Source organism: Paroedura picta, chromosome 5 (assembly GCF_049243985.1).
Source record: "Paroedura picta isolate Pp20150507F chromosome 5, Ppicta_v3.0, whole genome shotgun sequence".
Taxonomy (NCBI): Eukaryota; Metazoa; Chordata; class Lepidosauria; order Squamata; family Gekkonidae; genus Paroedura; species Paroedura picta.
In genome coordinates, this window is record NC_135373.1 from 101,583,874 (window position 1) to 101,607,720 (window position 23,847).

The window sequence follows — 23,847 nt, forward strand, 5'->3', positions numbered from 1 at the left end:
TGCTATTGATGCTACTAAAATTATTACAGAATAAAATAAAGGCTTTGTTCTTGTTTGTTTATTATTGTGTAGGATCCAACCAGAATAGTTTCTAGATATGTCCCGTTTTCAAATGAAAATTTTCTTCAATGGTTGTCCTTTAAATGTAATACCAGCTATTACTAGCATCCCCCATATTGAAGAGCCAAAGGCCGATATATATGCTATATTATTCAATAGAGGTTGAATTTCCCAGTTTGGATTTTCATGATATTTACATTTAAAGGACAGCCACTGAAGAAAATTTCCATTTGAAAATGGGACATATCTAGAAACCGTTCTGGTTGGATCCTACACAATAATAAACAAGAATGAAGAACCCTTTACTTAATTGTATTCTGCTATAATTTTAGTAACATCAATAGTAAGTAGGTTTTCTCTTTCTCTTATTGTATTCACTAAAACCGCCCCACTTGCCTATATTTACTTATACTGTGCTAGCTGAAGGACTGGTAGGCTGATTGGGGCATCTTATCCAACTCTCGTTTCATGGTCTGATAAACTCACCGACTGGAACAAAGATAACCTTGTTAAATGTAGAGAGAACTTTTAGAGGTGATCATGACCCAGTGAGTTTCATGACACTCAGGCTTTCAGGTCACTGAAATTTATCATTTTTATCCGGGAGATGGAGTGGCTGGCTTTCCTGTCCCAGCCCATTTGAATGACCTGCCTTGATGCCTGTATCTTAGAAACCAAGGAGTCCCACTTGGCCAACTTATGGTGCAGCCCAACTCCTCTGGGGTCTGCAGTGCTCCCCCTCCAACTTTCATATCTGTGTCTGGCCCTCTTTCCTACCTGCAAGTGGAATGTCTGGATAGGGTCCTCGTCCTGGTTGAACATGAATTTCCCAAGGTGAGTGCCCTCTTGCTGCCCTTCTTCACTTAAACCCTGTGGAAACAAAGGTTTGGGAGAGGAAGACATGGGGCCATGGAGAGAACAGAGCAACCACTAGATTTGGGGGTGGGGTGGGGGGTGGATACAAGTGTAGTTAAATGCCACTCTTGTAGCTGCATGCTGAAACACACACAACAGTAAAGGGACAAGAGGTTTATAGGAACAGAAGGGTGAAAAAGAAGGCTGATATTCATAAATTTATAACCCCTTCCTTCCTTCTCAAAGACTGAGCCCAGCTAAGTAATCTCACGGGGCATTCCTGCACTACAGGCTTAATACGCATTCGCTCTCAACTCAGAAGTCTAAAGCAGTGGTCCCCAACCTTTCTGAGGTTGGGGACCGGCAGGGCATCGGGGCGCGGCCCGCACGGGCCACGCCCACGCATTGGGCCGCGCCCGCGTGCCGCGCCCACGCATTGGGCTGTGCCGCGCCCACGCATCGGGCCGCACCCGCAGGCCGCGCCCGCGCTTCGGGCCGCGCCCGCACGGGCGCGGGCGGCCCTGATTCCCTCTCCCCGCCCTCCCACAGTAAGAAGCTTCCCGGGCCGCAAGCTTGCGGCCTGGGAAGTTTTTTACTGCGGGGGGGGGGGGGGCGGGGAGAGGCAGCCGTGGCCCGGCGCCATGGCCTTCGCGGCCCGGCACCGGGCTGCGGCCCGCAGGTTGGGGACCACTGGTCTAAAGAAAAATAGTCCTGTGAGAAGGACTGAGGTAGGGCTGCCAATCCCCCACTATCACAGTTGATCTCCAGGTGACCAAGGTCAGGCCCTATCGAGAAAATGGCAGCCTTGGATGGTGGAGTCACATCCCTGCTGAGGTGGTCACCAGGACTGACTGCCCAGTGTCAGGCAAAACCCAGTTACTAAGACCTATTGTGGAACAGTGAGACATTTGATTTTGCAGTCACCAAAGGGTCCGGTATTACGAAGCAGAGCAATAAACGACACGTGTGCATTGCTTATATAGGATTCTCAGTGCATAGGAAATGTTCTGATGAGAAACAGCTCATTGGTTTTCCCTTCTCAGACACTGTCTTCCTCTAGCTGCAGACTAAGTTTCATTTCTCTTGAAGACATAAGGCTTTGGCCTTCTCACCCCTCCTGAATCCAGAGACCTGGAAAACATACCATTGCAGCTGCTATCACTAGGAACAAAGAGTCAGGGAAGGTGATCAGGGCTGAGCTGGCATGCAGATGGTTGTCACATCCCAACTGGGAGCTAATGAGCCAACAAGGTCTCTCTCATCCCCCAACCCTGCCCTGCCCAGGCTACACGTCCAAAATCTCCAGGTATTTCCCAACCCAGAGCTGGCAACTCTAGACTGAGCTATTAGAATGCTCACCAACTTATGCATCCCAGGATTCTGAGGGGAAGCCATGACAGGCAGAAAGCTGCTGCAACATTTGTGTTGTAGATACAGCAGCCTGGTGACTCTTGCCAATTCCTTAACTCACAACTTTCCCTCATTAATTCTCTTCTTCCTTCTCCTCCAAGTGGAAATGGGAAGTCATTCTCCCAGTGGACCTGGTTTCAACTTGCCCCACGACATGCCAGGATTACTTACAAAGACTGCAAAATCCTTGGGAGCGCTGGGAATGGTTCCTCTGGGCGAGAGGGATCTGGGGATGTGCTCCAGCGTCACTGCAGTGGGATGGATTCTGCTTGTGAGACGGATGACAGCAAAGCCTTGGGAGCCTTGGAAAGCCCAGCAGTTCCCGGGGTAGACATCTGGCTGTAGTGCAGGCAGAGAAAAAAGAAGCACCCCCCAATTCTTGGATAACAGCGACAAGCACACACATGACCCTTCTGCCCTAGAACACAGGGACATTAAGTGACCATTCCACCAAGACAAAAGAAAAATCATCTCTTGGTAGCAGTTAAATGTAAAATGCCCCTTTGAGCTGTATAATGTTCTCTCAATCCATAACTCACTTTGAAGCGGAAAAGTGGGGAAAAAAGTGGAACCAGCATTTTTATCTCAACACCCTGCAGCCGTCCTATTGGCGGCCATCCTACGATTCCTTTGTTAATAGAGGCAGCCTCTCATGCTCAACCAGAGGTATCTCACAAGGTTGTTGCAAAGATAAAATGGCTGGATAAGAAAAACACAGAGGAAGAACAGAGTAACTGAAGGCCGCACGGGAAAAGACTTCGGTGTCGACTCCTACCTGCAGAATGACCCGTGGAGACTGCGAGTGGTACCACAAGGGGATGCCAAAGAGACTCAGCAGGGCTGTCTTGGTCTCGTAGGTTTCGGAGCACCGTGTGCTGATAACGCTGGCCCCTGCAGTTGGAAGAGCCAGATGAAGCAGGCCCAACTCATGTTGCCCTCAGATCAAAGACTTTGAAAGCTGACGCACAAACCATTCCACAGGATTAAACATCTCCTAAAAGAATCCTTAATGTTTTAGGTATGTATTGATTATATTTGTTGACTACCACTTTCAGTCCAACTGGCTCACAACACTTGACATTAACAATTAAAAATGCAGACTCCACAATACTTGCAAACCCTGAACTCCCCCCCCCAATACTTCTCCCCCTCCTGCTAGACTCAGTGGACCCCACTGGCCCCATGCCTCGGGGGGGGGGGTGCTGAGAGGAGGGACCCAATAGATGTTCCTTGTCCCAGCCTGATGGGAGAGCTCCATCTTACAGCCCCTGCATAACTGTGATAGCTCCAACAGGACCCTTATTTCTTCCAGGACACAACCTGAGCTGCTTCCATATCAGGGTGATTTATGGGGTCATCTAGCTGTTGATGTGATTCTGAGTGAAATCACCCACTCCTCAGTAAACCCCGGCCCCTGGAACACTGGCAATGCAGTGCAGCACAGAAATACAACACCTTTTTAAAAATGAAGTTTTAAAAACCTCTTTGTATTTGAATACACCTCTAAGAATGCTCTGTTTAAGAAGGCAGGTAATGCTTTTCTGCTTTACTCTACTAATCCATGCCAGGACTGGCCCCTCGCAGTCATCAACAAATGAAGGGTATCTGACAAGTAACTAACTGGCTCTTCACCAGAGTCTTGTGACTGCCCTGCTTTCCCCTGAGACACAAGACATTAAGCCTGGGAAATACTCTTCAGTTAAAAAAAAAAAGGATGCAAAATGAAACAGATTTGTTTGTGGAAGAACAGGCTGTTAGTGGTCTTTGTACAAAGACACAGTATGAAAACACAAAAAACAAATAAAACCCTGCACCTGAAATTGGTATGGAAGTAGCCCATAAGACTGAATGTTGCCACTGGACCACAGCATGCAAATTTGGACTCTATTCTGATTTTTTTTTTAATAGGGAGGGGTTAGGATCTTTCTCTGAAGATAGATTCAGGTGGGTAACCGTGTTGGTCTGAAGCAGAACAAAATTTGAGTCCTGTGGCATCTCTTAAGGCCAACAAGGTTTTATTCAAGGAATCCGCTTCTGTGTGCATGCATACTTTTGACTGTTTATGCACTGGAGGTTTCATGCTGGACTGGTTGCCCCACCTCTTCCTGCACCCACATAGGGAACCACCCAAAGTAGCAGGAAGACACAAGGGAAGAAAATGATAATGCAGAAAAGCCCAAAGTTATTCTTTGAGTGTTAAAACTTGTTTCCTTTAAAAATTGCTATTATAAATCAAAAATGATTCTTAGGCTCAACAGGCCAGTTACATATGTAACCTGATCAGCCCATTTCCTTATGACCTGAAATCTTACTGTGGCAAACATTTCTTATTGAGAAAGAACAGTGTTTTCCAAAACAAAAGGGATGATTGGCAAATCTTGAAATAAAGTAGAGTGGCTAAACTTAACTAATACATAACAAAGTTTGAATCCAGAGGCACCTTTAAAAAGCGAAGGAATTTTATCCGGCTATTTGTTGTGTATACATGAAAACCTATACCCACAATAAAACTGTGTTGGTTTTAATGGTGCCACTGGACTCAAACTTTGCTTTGCTGCCTCAGACCAACATGGCCACCCACCGGAATCTAATTACAGTCAAATAACTGCAGTTCTAGAAGTTCTTCCCAGCAGGGCTTGACATTATTCCATTGATTATATGAATATTAGTCATAAACGTTCTTACAGATCACTTTTTTGTATTTGATAGTGGATGTGTTTGTACTGCATTTAAACATTGTATTTATCAAATGACTTAAAAATACAATTCTCGGGTCTCCATACCTGCCGATTCAAGGGCATAATCAACCATCCCAATGCGATCCTCGCTGTAGCGTTTTAGGGCCTGGTTTACGATGTGGTCCACTTGCTGAAACAAAATAGCAGGGCTGACTTGCAAAGAAAATCACAGACACCTAAAGCATGCTTTTCTTTTAAGAGTTTAGTGTTCCTTCACACAAACAAGGGCTTTCTTAGGAATACCGGTGCAGCTGCATTGACAAAAACCTACAAAATACAGCAGCATCCCAAATGCACAGCCGGACCAATTGGAGTGATACCACATGCCAACATATGATGCCAGTCACATGTGACAATCTGATACCACCAACTCTTCTGCAAAAAGACATCAGTTGCTCCCAGCCACACACATATATACAGTGTCTTAGGGTCCCTTTCTCATTGGCTTTGGAAGGTAAACTATTTTTTTTTAAGGTTTTATAAACATTAAGGATAAAACATGAAAAAACTTGCACTGGAGCAAAACAAGTTATGCAAATTTCAGATTAAACTTCACTATGCGAGGGCCACGTCTCATCCCTTAAGGTATGAGAAGCCTTTAGATGGGACCAGGCAGGGAGCCGCTTCCACACTGCTCCTTTTCATAGTTAACTGATTCACATGAGGACGAAAGGAAGGTGTCGTGACCCAAAAACCAGGCAGGAAAGCAGCCACACACACAACACAAGTCATTTCCATTGTTGCATGAGTCAGTAAGTAGCAAGAGAGGTCAATCCAACCATCCAGATACATGAACACTACAGCATCTCCCATATAATCAGCATTTGCCGTCCAAATTCCACCGATGCCACTCAGGACTGAAGGCATGCAGCTCCTCACCTCTCGCGTTACTCCTGTGACTCCTTCCATCTGGAGCGCTACCCCAACATCCCGTGCAGACAAGAGCTGGTCCTCAGAGACTCTGGCCAGGATCTTGTGCTCCAGTTTGCGGAGCTGCTCCTGTACCTCCTCGCGCTGCAGGAATATACTGCCTTCTCCATCGTGCTTGGCCTGGGCCAAGAATTGGCTAAGCCACCTTGGGAACTGGATTTCCACCTAAAACGACAAGAGAGAAGAGTGGGCTGGTGAAGATATTCCTCTTTGCTCAAACCAGACCTCTTAGGGGAACATGCAAATTGTCCACAGGGAATGGGGAAATTACTTCAAACTCATCAGCTATTTCTGTGGGTCATGATAGATGGGGAAACCTCCAGAGACCCAGAGTGTTGGGGGCTTTAATGCTGCCTGCATGTCAAGAGACCCAAGTGACTGCTATGGGAAAAACCTGCGGCTTTGATTTTGATACCGAAGTATCAAGCTGTGTGTCATACTCTGATTCACAATCTCCGTGATCATTGTAGAGTAAGAGCTTCTGGAGTTTTTTGTAGTTCAATTCCATCTTTTGAAATAAATATTTTTGGTTCAGTTTAAGCTTGTTTTTCCATGCACTGAAGGAAATGCACTGCATCTTAACTCTGGTGGAGACTGACTAACCTGCTTGGTTTCATGTTTTAGCAGGGCCTTGAATTTTTGGTTAAAAATATCAATTTAGAAAAGAAACTGGAGTTATCAACAGGTTCATATGTACTCAATACATATATTACCAGGTTTTCAGATATGCTTATAGAGAAAGGAAAATTATAGTGAATCAGAATCAGAATACCTTTATTAGCATTAAAAAAATTATAGTGATACTGGTGTGACTCCCTCCCAGCCACCAATCTGGGATGTGGTAAAATTCACAAGAATGATCACGCATATTCACACAAGGCTGCCTTGTGAATGTCAGAGAAGGTCAAAAACAAGGTCACTCATACATGGGCTGTTTGCTTTTACATGAATGCTATCAGGAAGTGGGTATTTCCCCCCACATATCTACAGCATCCAGGTAATATCATGCCCTTCCCAGGTTTCCCCATCTTTCCCGAACTTGCTTTGCTGTGACATTTTGGAAAGATTGCAGCAAAGACTAGAGCTTCCTAGTGCTGACCACATGGGTACCTTTTTCAGCCCTGGATGGCCACCCTGACACCTGCATCACCAGGGCTTGGGTTTTTTAAAGTTTTTCTTTAAAAACCAGTAATTGATATATTAATATAATAGTATGCCAATATGTTAATTACTTATTTAAAAACTAAATAAGGCCTGCAGTGACATGGGGTGGGGGGGAAAGGAAAGCCCATTGTAGGGGGCGAGGGGATACCTGCTCTATGGAAGACGCTTTGCTGCTGCATTAAACAGCTAATGAGGAAGTGTGGCCATGAAGCAGCACCATGCATGGAAAATGTGGGAATCTTCCAGATGGTGTCAGAATGTGACTTGTGGGCCTAAATACAAGGGGGATGGCTAGTCATGCAGTTCAATTTGTGTGTGAGAGCCAGTTTGGTGTAGTGGTTAGGAGTGCGGACTTCTAATCTGGCATGCCAGGTTCGATTCTGCGCTCCCCCACATGCAACCAGCTGGGTGACCTTGGGCTCGCCATGGCACTGATAAAACTGCTCTGACTGGGCAGTGATATCAGGGCTCTCTCAGCCTCACCCACCCCACAGGGTGTCTGTTGTGGGGAGAGGAATGGGAAGCATGGGAATGGCAGTGTGCAGACTGCACAGCTGAGCTGTCTGGCCGTACCACACCAGGGATAAAACTACAAGGCCACACAACAGAAAAAAACAACACACAGGATCTGCAAACTCACATCCTCTTGCACCCTCTTGATCTGTCCTGGAACAGACTCCACATGTTTTGCCAAGGTCTTCTGATCGGCAGCCAAGGTTGCAAATTCCTTCTTCAGGCCAGCTAGCTGGGCCTCCAGCGTACCCATCGACTTTTGGAAGTCACCCATCAGGCTCTGTTGGGTAGAGCTTGAAAAGCAAAACAGAAAAGCCCCTGATTCATAATTGAAGGAGAAAAAACTCAAGGATTTCTTTCCTATCACACAATCCAAAAAGTAGGCTTGGTAGTGGGGAAAGGCCCCCAGCAAGCTCCTTCAAGTGACCCAGAGTTGTTAATTTTGTTTAACTAAGCTGTACAATCAGGGCAGAGTGGCTTATCTGTTAACATCACTCTGCAAACACAGACCCTGATATTCTGCACAGAATGAACAATCCTGAGAAATGAAAATTCAGGTTAAGATGTCTAGCCCTTATGATTCAGGAGAACAATTATGGGATAGCCAATTACTATAGCTGTGTATCTGCTCTTGCTGTCAAAGAAAAAAATGACACCTTTATGAATGCTATTCAAAAAGGTATTGAGCATGCTGAACACAAAATTAATGGCTCCACATAGTATGGCACATAATGGTGACAAAGTCTACAAATTATAGCCAATAAAATCAGAGTCCAGTAGCACCTTTAAGACCAACAAAGATTTATTCAAGGAGTGAGCTTTCGAGTGCAAGCACTCTTCCTTGCACTTGAAAGCTCATGCCTTGAATAAATCTTTGTTGGTCTTAAAAGTGCTACTGGACTCTGATTTTATTGTGCTACTTCACACCAACACGGCTACCCTTTTGAAATTATAGCCAAGTTAGAGAAGGGAATGCCGTGCAGAATGTTTTTTTTTAATCTGAGTAATGAGTCATGGGTCCCATGGATGCATCCTGCTAGCAGAGGTACTTTCCTCTGGTTGAAGAAGTTTGCTTTGATGAGAGAAGCAGAGCCTCTTCTGATTGGGAAGGCTTCTTCATCCATACAAAAGTGCTTCCCATACCTGAATAAATCCATAGGCTCCAACCCCAAGTTAAACTTATTCTTCCCAAATAATATCAGGTACTGATTCTCAAAATGGAAATTATGAGTGCCAGCTTCCCCTCTGATATGTTTCCAGGCAGGGTAGAGAAACTGTGGCCCTCCAGATGTCCATGGACTACAATTCCCATGAGCCCCTGCCAGCGTTTGCTGGCAGGGGTTCATGGGAATTGTAGTCCATGGACATCTGGCGGGGTGCAGTTTGACTACCCCTGCTCTATACAGATAGTTGTAAAGGGACTAACTCTCTAGAATGTGGCATGTTTGGCCCCAGCTGTGGAGAAAAAAAAGGGAGGGTGAAGGAAGGAGAGGGAAGTATTGCTGACACATGCAATTGTTTTCCAAGGAGAAACAGCCTCCGGCAGCCATTTTGTGGAGGGACCCTCTACCCCTCCTCAATATTCCAAGCAAGGTCAACAAGGCTGGGGAATCCTACAGTATAATACTGCAGGTTATAATTAACGCATTTTATCCTCTGTATGTTTTGTATGATTCATACGTTTTATAAACAAAAGGGATATACAAAAGGTGAAGAGTGCTGAGATCAGATGCATTGCTTCATAGAACTATTCTGCAAATGTACAGCTTCACTTTCCAGGGCCAATGTTGGCTTGGAATAATAATCCCTGCACAAGACACACATTCCTACCACCGCTATTTAGAAAGGACTGGATATGCTGGGTTACAGCTCCTTGCTAACGATGCTCAAATTACCTTTGCCATTGTGAAGTCATTTGGACCATCCGAGTCTCCGTATCCTGTAGTAAGAGAAGGGAAACAGAACACGCTAAGATCAATACTGTACAGCAAAGCACAAAGGCAGGCATGCTACCAACCTGGGCATTCCTAAAGTGAGGAGCATGAGAAGTCATAGCAATGCATGAATAGCAATGCGTGAATGCATGAATCTTAAGAATTTGTTGTTGTTGGATTACCTTCCAGCATCAAGTACATGCAAACAGAGTTAGACTTCTAACTGGCTGACAGGCATGAACGCAAACCTCAGAACAGCTAAGGAGTTACAGAGGAGAGATGGGCAGCTCACTCTTCCCCAACCTCATTCTTCATCTGTAAACTGGGAGCCTGACCAACCATATACAGTTTTGTTCAGGGTGGGGGGAACCCCTTCTCATCCCAAGAACATTAAACTAACTTGCTGTAAATAGAGAGCAGAGGAACAGTTCCAGGGAAAGCTGTGACCATACCAATGCTGTTTGCCCAAACTGTTGAAAAACTGTGAATATATTTGGCTCTGCAACTGTAATACAATTTAAGCTTAAATGTTGGGGAAAATATTCCTGCCACAAAGAGCAGCTCAAGCGTGTAAAAGCCCACTCCAAAGACCACAGCATTTGTACATTTCTAAAGTCCAAGATTACCTGGGAAGCCTGAGACACCTTCTTCAAGAGACTGTCAAGATCTTTCTGCACTTGGGATTGGAAAGCATCCAATTCGCTCTGCAGTGAGAAACAAACAAACAATGAAAATCAGCACAGAGGTAACAAGTTTCTGGAGACTGCTAGGCCTATAAATATACTGGAGAACTATAGCTGATTTAACTTACTAATAACCAACTAACCTGTTCCAAAGCAAATTAAATTAACATCTATTTACATATAATAACAAGGTTTGGGTCATTTTTTAGAAAGACTGTACAGAAACATCAACATAATCTTTGTTTACTTTAGAATATTTATATCTCACCTGTCCAGTTAGGGATGAAAGCTCATGGAGCATAACCATAGTTCCCAGAAAAAAAAAACAGATTTTCCCTACATTGATTGACTGACCCTTATGTCAATCATGAAACCACCCAGCCCCTTCTCAAGGAGCCTTCAAAGAGGGAGCCACTTCCAACTAGGGCAATCCATCCCATTCCAATGACTCCTTCCTTGGAAGCCATCCTATCTGCTCTTCCTGTATCCCCCAGTCCTAGTTGTTTTTTTTTTTTGTTTTTTTACAGCAGTGTGCAAAAGGAACATGAAATGTGTCTGCCAGAACTGAGACTGTGATGACAATGTGGAGCAGCAAAGAAAATTGCAAAGCACTCATGGGGACTGGCCAGGAGGAGAGAAAACAGAGAGTCCATTGGAGGGCTGTCAGCTACAGGCAGACAGATGAGTTTCTAAGATGATCTTCCCAGTTAGACAAGACAGCTTTCAAAACTGAAGCCTCCTACACAAATTAAAACACACAGCCCCCGGGTGCCCTGGTCTTCCACAGCTGCCCTACCTGGAGATGAAGATCTGTCTCCATGCGGAAATCCTCTCTCATGGCTGTTTCTCGTCTTTTCACCACCCCGTCCAGAAGCGCCAAGATATCGTCTTGCTGCAGAGCTGCTCCCATTGTGGTTGTGCCTTTCTGGAGTTCCAGCACTGACGCAGCATCCTCCAGAGTTTCAAAACGCTTCTCCAGGGCCTGAAGCCGAGCTAAGACCTGCTGCTGAACCTTTTCGTCCGGAGGTAGGATAAGGGGAATAGAAAAATCTCGGTTCATAAGAAAGATACTTTACTTCCATCCATGACTGAGTACTTTTATGTGACTTACGGTCATTCAGAAACTACAAAGCAGGGTACTGTAGCCTAGGTTGCCTGAGAGGCACAGGCCGCAGAGAACATATACATGTCCTGTGTCAGCCATGCTGACTTTCTGTTTGCTTCCAAACACAGTTGAAGAAGAAGAGTTGGTTCTTATATGCCACTTTTCTCTACCCGAAGGAGGCTCAAAGCGGCTTACAGTCGCCTTCCCTTTCCTCTCCCCACAACATACACCCTGTGAGGTGGGTGAGGCTGGGAGAGCACTGATATCAGTGCTCAGTCAGAACAGTTTTATCAGTGCCGTGGCGAGCCCAAGGTCACCCAGCTGGCTGCATGTGGGGGAGTGCAGAATCGAACCCGGCATGCCAGATTAGAAGTCCACACTCCTAACCACTACACCAAACTGGCTCTCTGAGCATTATCTTCAATGCCTTTGAAAGCTTTGGCTCACTGTCTGTTTGAGGGAAGGCTTCTCCTAGATGAACTACTCCAAAAGTTGCAAAGTCTTTCACCGAGGAAGAAGATTGGGAAGAGGCAGGACACGACTGTTCCCCATATGACTAGTCAGTTGCAGAGAGCTCTCTCCAAAGAGGCCCAACACAGCCCTTCCTTCCCATTTCTTACAAGTCAGCTATAACAATTCTGTTTAAACCGACTTTTCTGTGTGGTTGTCCCCTTGCTCTGAAAACTTTCCCAGGCCCCTTCTCGCCTATATTCAGCCACCCTCTGACTAGAACAGGCTGCCATTGTTTCAGGTCTGCTGGAGTAATACATGCAAAACGGACTGGCTTCTGCCCCAAAGACCTTACAATCTAAATTCTGATAGCAAAATAGTGTGGAAGGAAAGAGAGGGGCCACAGTAACAAAAGACAATGCAAATAAGCAACCATATATTCCAGTGGACACCATCTGCTAGAGCAGGGGTAGTCAACCTGTGGTCCTCCAGATGTCCATGGACTACAATCCCTATGAGCCCCTGCCAGCATTTGCCATGAAGGCATAAAGTGTCAGTTTAATAACAGCAACATAAAAGACTGGCAGCTACCTGATACATAAGGAGACAGGTTAGGACTAAGGGTTGAAACAATTCACACTACAAGGTTCACAAGTTGGGGAACAAAGAGCTGTTGTGACCCCCTTTGGAAGGCTGTGACTATCCTGGTCTTGGTGTACAGCTCAGTGGCAGGACCCATATGGACCTGGCATGCAGACCTGGCATTTCACAATATTTGGAGGGAGACGACAGGTAAAGAGAAATGCTGCGGAGAGCCCCATATAGGAGATGTTTTGCACTCACCTCGTAGACGGATATCAAATCTCCAGCTTCATACGCCTTCTTGGTAACAGGAGGGGATGACTTTGCAGCTCCCCAAGAAAACATAGCAGGATAAAGCCCATAAGGGTAAAAATACCAAGCACCTAACACCAGAGAGGAAAAGAGAGAAAGAAATCTGGTTAAAGATAACTCGGGAATATAGTCCATAGAAGTGTTTGGGGGACTGACCTCTCTTAATATCATAATATTGTCATTCACAGCCACCCAAGTAAAAACTACTGGCAAGAAATTTAAGAGATAGGAAGAACTACTCCCCCCCCACCCCAGCACCTAATTGACTTGAGGAATTGATCACAAGATACAGCGATGTCCATTAGCTGATGGGATTTTAAAAGATTAGGCACATTCATGGAGGACTTGGCCAGCAAAAGTGATTAGCTGTGCCTGTACCAGGGAACCAGCGTGCTTAGAGGCAGTCTAACTCAATTTGCAACGATGCGGGAAAAATGACACCACCATGGCCTACATTTGGCTGGCCACTGCAGGAGCAAGAACAACTGACCCAGCAGGACTCAGCCAGGAAGGACACACATATTTATTCCTTTTCCCCTTCTTTCAAGGAACACAGGGTGGCTGTGATCCAGCACTCTACACTCCAGCCCCTGACGGTGCAAGCAAGGCCTAAGAAACTCACCATAACCAATGGCAGTCAATAGCAACAGCAGGAGCAGCAGCAAGAAAAGCTTCTTCAAGACTGGGTAACTCCTGGCACCGAACGACAGGAGAGAAGGGAAGAAGCATCAATGTCATTTCTCCCAGAAAGACTCCAGCTGATGTTTAAGAGGCTCGAGAATCCCAACCTTGCCCTTCTGTCTTTGCATTATCTACAATACACTGTATGTTGTGATCTCACTGCACTCTGTGTCTTCTTGCTTCCACTGCACCTCACTGGATGGAGGAAGCAGGGAAAGACCCAGCAAAAAATTGAAGCACGGGCTGGAGGGCAAGGATGGCCTCATGGTGGGGCTATGACACGGGGTGGGGAGAGCAGGACCTACTTCGCAGGGTTTTTATGAGAATGAAACAGAGAATCTGAACTCTTTGGGTGAAGGTCACAATACAAATGCAATGGACAGGCTGGTGGGGGTTGTAGTTACTGGCACAAAGAAGGAGCAAAGAGGCAAACAGTACCACTAATTCTGGATGTCTTTTTTTCTCACCAGTGTTTGGGTCTCCTCCCTACATGGTGCATATAGGGATAAGCTAACAACAGCCAGCCTGGCTGAAGATTGAAAGCATACCTGGAGTGGAATGCAGGACTGTGTACGTACTGTGAAAATCTCAGGTTTCCTATTTCTGCTTTGTTGACTAGCTTCACCTCCTGCCTCCTCCATCACCCATGTTTCTCCCAGCTACTGGGTTGCAAATTCACTTTTGGCACTCACCTTGTTAAGATAAAGACATCCAGGAGTGAGGCTGCAGTTGTCAGGCGGTACCACGTGGTCCCAATCCACCAGTATAAAAGCCCAAAGAATCGGCCTGCAAAACCCCCAAGGAAGCATTAAAACAGCTCTGCCTCCCCCTTTTGACTCCTGCCAGGACACTAATTTGCCACCTCCCCTCTATCCCCAAATCACTCCAGCTGGCATTTCTAAACAAAAGGCTTTTCAAGGATACATTTGTCCATTTCCTTGCAGAGAACAGAGCACAGCACAAAAGGGGCTGCCTTTGGCCACTCGTTGGATAGCCTGGTTTTTTAATGACCATCCATTTCAGCTTCAGTGTAGGTAACACTGGGAGTGTCCAGAGGAGGCCAACAAAGATGGTGAGGGGTTTGGAGACCAAGACATATGAAGAAAGGTTGGGGGAGCTTGGTCTGTTTAGCCTAGAGAGGAGACGACCGAGAGGGGATCTGATAACCATATTCAAGTATTTAAAAGGGTGCCAATATAGAGGATGGAGCAGAATTGTTCTCTCTTGCCCCAGAAGGACAGACCAGAATGAATGGGATGAAATTAATTCAAAAGAAATGCCATCTAAACATCCGGAAGAAGTTCCTGACAGTTAGAACGGTTTCTGAGTTGAATAGGCTTCCTCAGGAGGTGGTGGGTTCTCCGTCTTTGGAAATTTTTAAACAGAGGCTGAATAGCCATCAGAAGGAAAGGGTGATACTGTGAAGGCTTAAGGGGGTGGCAGGTTACAGTAGATGAGCGATAGGGATGTGAGTGTCCTGCATAGTGCAGGGGGTTGGACTAGATGACCCAGGAGGTCCCTTCGAACTCTGATTCCCTTGCAAAACTGTGATGCAAGGAAATCCTACAGACATTTAAGGACACCTAATACTTCAGTTTGATGGGAGATAAATGGAGGGCCCAGGGACATGTGTAATCCACACACCCCAAACTACACCTATCTTGGAATGCACACCAGTATTCCCTGCCACATACCCTTGATATTTAAATCAATGTGAGAAGATTTCCTGCAGGTATGAAATTGGATTCAAATACAGAATTAAATGTGAATTGAAGTACAATGCCCACAACTGACAATGACAATTACTTTGCACATAAAGCAATATGCTACCTTCTTCCATTCTGAGGCAAGTGTATGAGAGCTGCATATTAATCTTATTCAAGCATTGCAGTGAGTGCTGTCTGTTTCTGCATTGAGCCACAATCTGAACACGGAGAGTGAGGTCTGACTTGCATCCGCTCATCCCAGTGTGGCTTTGCCTCCTTCCTTGTTCTCACTTCCTCAGTGGCACGTCCCAGTCACAGAAATCTGTGACTCTCTTGCAACCAGAGTCCAGGGGCTGCCAGAAGTCACAGGATAGCTCAGGAACTGCACAGTTCCTCAAGTTTAAATGCCAGCCTTGGGATTTTGGAACATCCCCTGCTGGAACTGAAAATAGGGCTCAGCACATATACTAAAATGGGAATGATACAGGGGAGTGCGTTTTGGAAATATAATTCTGCTCTCACTGTCTTTGCAACAAAAGACCAATCCAGTGAATAAAACACTTAGCAGTCATATCCCCCCCCCCTCCCCAAATTTACCTGGTGATGTTAGCACTAGCCACAGAAAAGAGCCTATTTTGGAGAGCGCATTCCTGATCACAGAATCAGAGACATTCTGATCCAAGGAGGAATGACCTACAAGAAACAGAACTGTTAGGCAGGAGAAGAGGACATCATTTCAATCCCATCTTTAGTGTGGAATATCAGCAAAAAGCAGGACCGAGCATCGTCCAAGAAGGCAGAAAGTTTGGGGCAGATTGTAACTACTTTAGAATACTTCCACTAGCCCAGTAGGGGGCAGCGCTACTAAATAGGTGGCTGTCTCTCTTACACTTGTTGAACAAATCAAGAATCAAACTGGACACAATTTTAGAGAAGAATTTGGCCATTTAAAAATGTTGTGAGGATTTGGCCCAAGGTGCAGCAGGACCAGGTGAGCTTGTCCCCCTCCTGTTTCTTTTTCAAATGCCAAAACTACCCCCCCAACTGCTTCAAAATTTGAAAAGGTATGTGGGCGGTACCATATCTTAAAATTCTGAAATGGTCATTCTGCTAGTTGTCAGGATGGGTCAAATCCCAAGCAACAAAAACACCAGAGAAGTATACAAATAAGGGGAAATATTGGCTAATGTTGGCAACACCAACAACATGCACACATCCACATGGCTTCCTCAGGTGTTTTGAAATTATTTTACTTGACAAGTGAAGGATGAACATATATTCATTTGTAACCAAACTTCTAAAAAACCCAAGGCAGACTCACAGTGGCCTCCTGTGGGGAAACAGCATTTCTGTACCTGCATAGTCATCTTCAGAGGAGTAGCCTGACGAAGAAGCATAGGTGTCATAGGTCTTCCTTTCTGCCAGCCCGTTGATTTTACTGGACTCTGTTCCTCTTCGTCTTCTAGCTAAGGATTCCTCATCTACCCAGGAAAAAAAACTCTCTTTAGGGAGAAACTAGACTATTCTTATTCTTCTCTAGAGTAAGTGTGACAGGATCCCAAAGGCTCCAGGGTGGCTCAAACTCTTCCCAGATTCAAGTAGTTCAGAAATTGTACAGCCCTTTTCCTCCCTGACAGGCTTCACATTGGTAACTTTTTCCATAGCTTTTAAGAATGCAACTAAAAAAATGCGCATTGAAAAACCCTCAATATTTTTTTTCAAGATTGTCTCCAAGACATCTACCAGCTGATATTCCTTACATGTGATCCTGTGGCAAAACACATCTTCCCCTGGTATTTCACCACTCCATTGTGCAGCATTTTAAATGCAATCACAACATATTATTCAAAACTGCCTGCTTGCAAACTAGAACATCTCAGAAATGTCTTGGAAGTGCTTCTACAATCTAACTGTTGACATTTTTATGCACTTTAACTGTTCCTCCCGTAACTGAGCACCTATCTCACAGAGTTTTGGAAAAGAAAACGACTAAAAGGCAAAAAAGGGAATAACCACAATGACTGTGTTTACACTGGCAAGCTACAGACCAGGTATGCATTACTGCAGTAGAAAGGACATTATCATGCAGGATGTAGATCAGTTTTGCAAGCTGCGGAATAAATAAAATACAGCAGCTGGGGACACCGGTTGTGAAGGACTCCTGTGCAATTTAGGCTGAAGAGAGACGAATACTCACTCCAGTAAGAACTGCTGGTCTGTGGATCATCCAAGGCAGCACTGGCCCGGGCAGAACGCCCCCTGCCGTCACTCAGGTAGGACTCGCTAATCACAGACTCACTGTAGTAGGTGGTATGCCCAGCAGGATTGGATCCCAGGCTCAGGGCCGGAGAGGGACGCTTTATGCTGCTTGTCTTCTTGCGGATGCTTCGGCTGCAGGAGTGGAAACTGGCATGAGTTGACATACTGGCATGATAATGGACATAGGAGAAGAAAGGAACCCAGGGAAGAGAAATGCAGAGCACGCTTCCGCCCAGGGTTGTCTACAGGCAAAAAGTTGCACTAACTGATACCAAATCTAATGTTGCTCTATAGCAGTTGACTTACTTGTGAAGAAAGCAGGAGTGAAGCATCTCTTGGATTGTTATGCACTAGACCAGGGGTAGTCAACCTATGGTCCTCCAGATGTCCATAGACTACAATTCCCATAAGGCCCTGCCAGCAAATGCTGGCAGGGGCTCATGGGAATTGTAGTCCATGAACCAAGGAGCCCAGGTTCAGATCCCAGTTCCCCGAAGACAGTTACTGGGGGGCCCAGAGCTGCTTTACTATTTTTCAGTCTAACCTCACAAGCTCATCATGTAAACAAAATCAGGTGCTGTGGAAGGACCCATGGAAAAGGTATGGTGCTCTGAGCCAAAGGATATACTACTAAACAAAGGGAAGGGTGGGATAATAGTGAAATGGCACTTATATTACACTGTACTTCCTTTCCCAAGAGGGAAGCAGTGCACTTGGGAGATCTTTTACCCTCACCTTCAAAGGCCAGGTGGGTTGATAGGGGCCCTAGGAATCCAGTGCACCCCTGATTCTCAAATGATGCAGTGAGGCATGTTCAGTGTTTTGGGCAAGGAAAGAATCCTGTTGCCTTCCACGGAAGAGCTTTATCCTAGCCAAGTCTCCTTGCTGAACTGTTTTACCACGTCCCTCTTTTCACACTGGGGCGGCCCAAATGGACTAGCTTGGTATTTGGATAGGAGACCTCCAGGGAAGGAAAGCAATGGCAAACTGCCTCTGCTCATTTCTAGCCTTGAACACCCCATGGTTGGGGCTGCTGTGAGGCAGCTGGAACTCAACGGTACATTCTCCTTCTTTCATGCTGGGGTTGAAGTGATGTCCCAGTCCACCCCCACCACCCCCACGAGCAACAGTGGGCTGCATGCAAGCATCTGTGCATGAGCTGATCCACAGAACAGATGCTAGGGGGAACAGCAAAGGCAGAGGAGGCTTCTGTGGGCGCCCAAGTGCTAGAAGTTCCAGAAGCGCTGAGCTAGCCCCAGTGGCTCACAGCTGCTGTGGGGGTGATGGCTTCCTGTCTCAGCGCTATTTTTTTGATCAGTTAATGGATGCCAGGGCAACTGCAAAGCCCAACGTAAGGACGGGGGTTTCCATCTCAGAAGGCAACCAACCAGAATTGGGCTTATGCTCAGAATGTGGAATGATCTTGTGGGTGATGCAGAGGCCACAAAGGGTCTGTGCAGAGATTCGCGTTCAGAATGGGGGATGTGCTTTAAGAAGCACCAGCAGCTATTTCTGCACCACATCCTTTGCATAAAGCCCAAAACAAAGCCAGGAACATTCTATGCAGGTGGCAGCATCATTCGTCTGCCTCCACATCTTCCACCCGAGCAGAGGAGATGCGCTTGAGCATGGAGAACACATTGCCCCCATGCTCTTGCCCATTCCGCTTCCTTCCTGCTTCCTCTGCAGCAGCTGTGGGTTTCCAGGATGGTGTCAGTGCACAGCGGCTGCTCACAGTCAAACAGGAAATGAAAAAATTTATTCTCCCCAAAGAATAATCTGTTGCTAATGGGGGTGCCCACAGGCCAGAAAAAACAAGAACTCACATCCTGGCTGGCATTTTCCCCCTTCTAGGCCAATTGCCAGTGAAGTCAAGGACAAAACGGTCTTTCTCTCAACTGCAGCAGCAACAGGACTTCTATGGGGCAGGTTCACTCTGCATGTTCTCTATCCCAATTCCCTGCAGCAGCCATCCCACCCCACCCAGGGCTTTTCCAATTCCTTTTAAAAATGGCAATTAAGTATGTTTAACAATGTGCCCATTTTATTCTCTGGGTTTCCAATTTAAAAGGAAGTCACCCCTCTCCTTGCTGAGATATAAAGGGGAAGACATATATCCAACAGGAAAAACCAAAGGCAAAGCATGAAAGCTAGGCATTCAGAGAACCTGATATTCAATGGCTGTTAAGGGGAAAACCCTGCAGGGGATTGGGCTTGAGAAATGGGGCCCTGGTAGGTGGTACTTTCAGTCATGGGACCTGCTGATGGAATGCTCTCCTCCTCCAGGCCCACCCAGCATCTACACAGCTTGTTTCTTTTAAAAAGAAAGACTAAAGGAACCAAAGAAACTACTTCTCTGATATTGTCATTAAACAATGTGGCAATGAAGCTCTGCATCAGAGAGGGTGTAGCCATGCCGCTGCTTGGCAATTAAAAAATATCAGGGAGGACTCTGGGAAATACGGAAGATTATCACAAGAGGGAGAATCTGGCAAGGGTGATATTGAAGAGTTGAGAATGAGGAGTCTGATAATAAGTCTGCAAAATTCCAGGCAATATTGCCTTGACAATAATGATGCAAAATCAAGATGCGCAGATATTAGTTCTGCAACATATTTCCTCACAATATCTTATGTTACAGATATTAAATTCTGAAATCTGGAATATTGAGGATCAAATTCAATTCCTGCTGCTGAAATTGTACCAAATGCAAGATGTTTGGTGTCTTTGTGGAATCAGATTTGATAGTTCAGTTCACTTTGAATTAGTTCAGGCTACAACACATAAGAGCACTAAATACCTCCCAGGAGGTCCCTTCCAACTCTGTTATTCTATAATTCTTCTTATCCCTGTCTTGTAGACCTTAGCTTGCCAACCCAGGGAGCAATATCCAGCTTGGTGTAGTGGTTAGGAGTGTGGACTTGTAATCTGGCGGGCCGGATTTGATCTGCACTCCCCCACATGCAGCCAGCTGGGTGACCTTGGGCTCGCCACGGCACTGATAAAACTGTTCTGACCAAGCAGTGATATCAGGGCTCTCTCAGCCTCACCCACCTCACAGGGTGTCTGTTGTGGGGAGAGGAAAGGGAAGGTGACTGTAAGCCACTTTGAGCCTCCTTTGGGTAGAGAAAAGAGGCATATAAGAACCAACTCTTCTTCTTCTTGGGTATCGAAGGAAGATGAGAAACTCAGGTCATGGTAAAGGCGCAGGTTCTCTTGTTTTTTGCTCCCAAATACCTGTTGGAATTGTCCTTGAACATGGCCTGCTGCCCACCAAGCAGCAAACTCCCACCGCTGCTGTTACTCCCGTCGTCAACATCCTCACTTTGGTAATAACGGACAGTGCCAAGGCGCTGGCTTCGCCGGGACATGGTCATGCTAAGGTTCCTGGGGAAGAAGCAAAAGAAGCTGGTGAATTCACCTGCTGGTACCAGACAATGACAGAGGACATCTTAGAAATGTAATTCTGCTATGCATAACTATATTATGAAACTACCCTAGAGTCTCCTCCTTTCTTTGATCCTATTCCTAGAGGTATCTAAGAAGACCTCACAGGGACTAGTTCTGTAGCCTGCTCAAAACACACATCTTAATCGGGGAATGGATTTGTTTTAGTGTAGCATGCATATACATTAAGCATTCAAACTTCAGAGAAAGGGATTGGCATTCAATAACACTTGCTTTGGTTTTAATCCAGAACAGACTGATAAATAAGGGGTTGGACCAGTCACCGAAAATGTAATTTCCCTTCCAGCTACCCCTTCATTTAACAGTTTATCCTGTTTCTCTCACAATTCCCTTTCAGTCTAAAGAAATCTAACATCCTTACCAAATCAGCCTATTGCCATCTCTTTCCCACACACAGCTCAATGCAGCTACAAGTAAGTTACAACACTTCTGTCACAACCATTAATACATCAAACCCCGTTTGCCTTATCCCTATTCTGTTCTCCAGCTCAAAGACGCTCCGTGGGAAACCGGGGGGGTAAACAAACAAAGGTTATGCTGCTAGAGCCTGAGACATCTAGACTGTAAGGCATGTTAAGATGTGTGGCACAGGCTTTTCCTCTGACAACTCCTGCTTAAAACCTGCCTTAACCAACCCAAGCATACCTGAAATACAAGCTTGAATTAGTTTAGCTCTGAGAACTAGAGAACCGTGGAATTTTGTGGAGAGACTACTTCAGCACTTACAAAGGGATAGTTTCTAGGCTCCTTGGGCAAAACCAGATCACTGAAACCAGTTTAATCAGACAACACAGAAGTAAGTGAGCTACCTAGTTCTTCCACCTGGAGTAAGTTCCTTCTCTACATCCTAAACTTGGAGGAAGGATGCAAGAAGGATGAGAGGGAGAGCTGGGATTTCCCAGGGAGCTACAGGTGTGCAGCTCACCACCTGACTAGCAGGGAGGGAACAGGTATGTTGAAGGATCTCTCTTTGCAGATGAGCTGTAGGTAGCTTAGCTATCAAGGACACTGTTTTCACGCACACAGTCCCAGCTTTAATCCCTGGGATTTCCAGTTAAAGGATCTCATGAAACAGGTGATGGGAGTGGAGTCCTCTTTCTCAGTCTGAACTCTGACAATTTTCCACAGAAAGAGCAGACTACAGAGGACAAGCAGTCAGGCACACTGTAAGATTGCTTCATTAGACACAGGCCCAGTGATTGTGCTTCAAAAAGCAGGATGGGGGAGGTATCTTCCTTGTCCAGCAGGGGGCACGGCTGTGTGCAGCTGTCATTACAACACAGAGAGAGAGCCCGTGCATCAGTGCCTCTAACTGGTTGGCATGAGCACGTGAGTTTCTAAGCAGGCCAGCAGACAGGGTGAACCACATACTTCTTTCAGAGCATCAGCAGCCAAATGCATCTGAACTTGGCAGACAACTGCCAGAGAGCTCTTAGCCAAGACAAGAACATAAGTCCCGGCCAGGAATAAGCTCTGGACTGTTTGGAGTTTGGTGGGTCTCGCATGGGTTTGCCCACCCTTCAGCAGCCCATGCCAGCCGCCCTGCAAAGAGGCTTGCCAAGATGCAAAACAGCCTGAGTGGCAGAAACGCAGCCTGGCCCCCACTTTTAAATTCCCCTCTTCATATGGGTTGGCTGGGCTTCGCTCCAGTCACAGCAAGAAATCCCATTTGCATGGGCATCAAGCGCCACTTTATAACCCACACCTTGCTGGAAAGAGGCTCTCCCACACTGCAGGAAGCTGGAGTCATGAGGCTGTAAGGAGCCATGGCTGACGTCTGTGGAAATAAACTGCACCACAACACTGTCAGCACTTCTGCTCCTTACAATAGTGGAGGGAAAGTCACCAATCCTCTTTCCCTGCCCGGTCACCTGGAAAGACTGCCAAAGCACCTTTCCCCTCTGCAAATCCCGTCCTCTCTCGCTGCTAGAACTTCCCCCTACTCTAGGATTGCTCCGGCCTTCCAGTGGCTCCTCTTCCCCTAACTGGCAGGAAAAGACGAGAGCATTCACGCCAGATCACAAAGGCAGCCGTTCAGCGCCACTGGGAAACCGCATCCATCCCTGGGGTGCCTCAACTGAAATCGAGCCCGCTACTCCTGGGATCCGCCTTGGCCTCCTGGCAGCACTGAGCAAGGGCAACTCGACACTCTCCTTCGAAGCAGGCTGGTGTGGAGCCACTTCCTGTGTCTCTCCGAGGCACCACCGCGCATACTGATCTCCCCCCCCCCACACACACACCCGGGCAGGGGTGCAGCACGAGAGCTAATTCCGTAAGAGGGAGCAGGACCGGCGGCATTGTTGGGGGGCGAGCAGAGCAAAATGCCAATGCTCCGACCCAGCGGCTTCCGGCAACATCAGGGCTCACTCAGCTGAGCAAGAGGCGAAGGGAGTGCTTTTTGCTCCCTCAAGGGAGCGGCTGTCCAAGGTCAGGGAGGAAGCTCCTGGCAGGGGCCTCTCTACAAACACTCACCTGGAGCCACCAACAGCACTCGCCCCATTTATAGCCCATTGCATTCCCAGCCCACCACCCCACTGTTGCAGATACTACGCCGGCGTGGAGCAGTGGTCCCAGCAGCTTGGAGGGCCCGCTTAGAACCCGCTAGGGGACTTGGGCCAGCCACACACTCTCCGCCCAGCCTACCTCACAGGGTCGCGGTGAGAATAAAACGGAGGAGAGCAGAAGCCCGCTTAGAACCCGCTAGGGGGCTTGGGCCAGGCACACACTCTCCGCCCGGCCTACCTCACAGGGTCGTGGTGAGAATAAAACGGAGGAGAGCAGAAGCACGCAAGCCGTGTCCCAAAAGCATCCATGTCAATCGTGCCTCCATGAGGGACTGTCACGATGGAGAACGTGACAAGTAGCCAACGGGCGTGCGGAGAGCAAAGGGATTGCAAGTTGAATAAAGGGCAAGTCCGCTTTGAGGCTGCGGTGCAGATGCGTCGCGCCTAAGCCTCTTACGGGACGCTTTTTCTTGCTAGGGCTCGCGAGCCGCCC

The 23,847-nt window shown here is 46.6% G+C and overlaps 1 protein-coding gene across 1 annotated transcript in view; it reads right to left on the reverse strand.

Annotated features, from left to right (window-relative positions):
* The window catches only part of SUN2 (Sad1 and UNC84 domain containing 2), a 29,951-nt gene that overhangs the window by 5,556 nt on the left and 548 nt on the right, over positions 1-23,847 (reverse strand). Inside the window, exons 2-17 of the mRNA XM_077339558.1 lie at positions 20,620-20,769; positions 17,321-17,514; positions 16,479-16,604; positions 15,721-15,816; positions 14,110-14,203; positions 13,359-13,429; positions 12,686-12,807; positions 11,084-11,299; positions 10,231-10,308; positions 9,566-9,609; positions 7,798-7,963; positions 5,943-6,158; positions 5,109-5,193; positions 3,101-3,216; positions 2,497-2,664; positions 838-930 (exon numbers count right to left, since the gene is read on the reverse strand). Coding sequence (XP_077195673.1) covers positions 838-930; positions 2,497-2,664; positions 3,101-3,216; positions 5,109-5,193; positions 5,943-6,158; positions 7,798-7,963; positions 9,566-9,609; positions 10,231-10,308; positions 11,084-11,299; positions 12,686-12,807; positions 13,359-13,429; positions 14,110-14,203; positions 15,721-15,816; positions 16,479-16,604; positions 17,321-17,514; positions 20,620-20,759 — 2,025 coding nt within the window. The 5' untranslated portion in view covers positions 20,760-20,769. The remainder of the gene's footprint in view (positions 1-837; positions 931-2,496; positions 2,665-3,100; positions 3,217-5,108; positions 5,194-5,942; positions 6,159-7,797; positions 7,964-9,565; positions 9,610-10,230; positions 10,309-11,083; positions 11,300-12,685; positions 12,808-13,358; positions 13,430-14,109; positions 14,204-15,720; positions 15,817-16,478; positions 16,605-17,320; positions 17,515-20,619; positions 20,770-23,847) is intronic.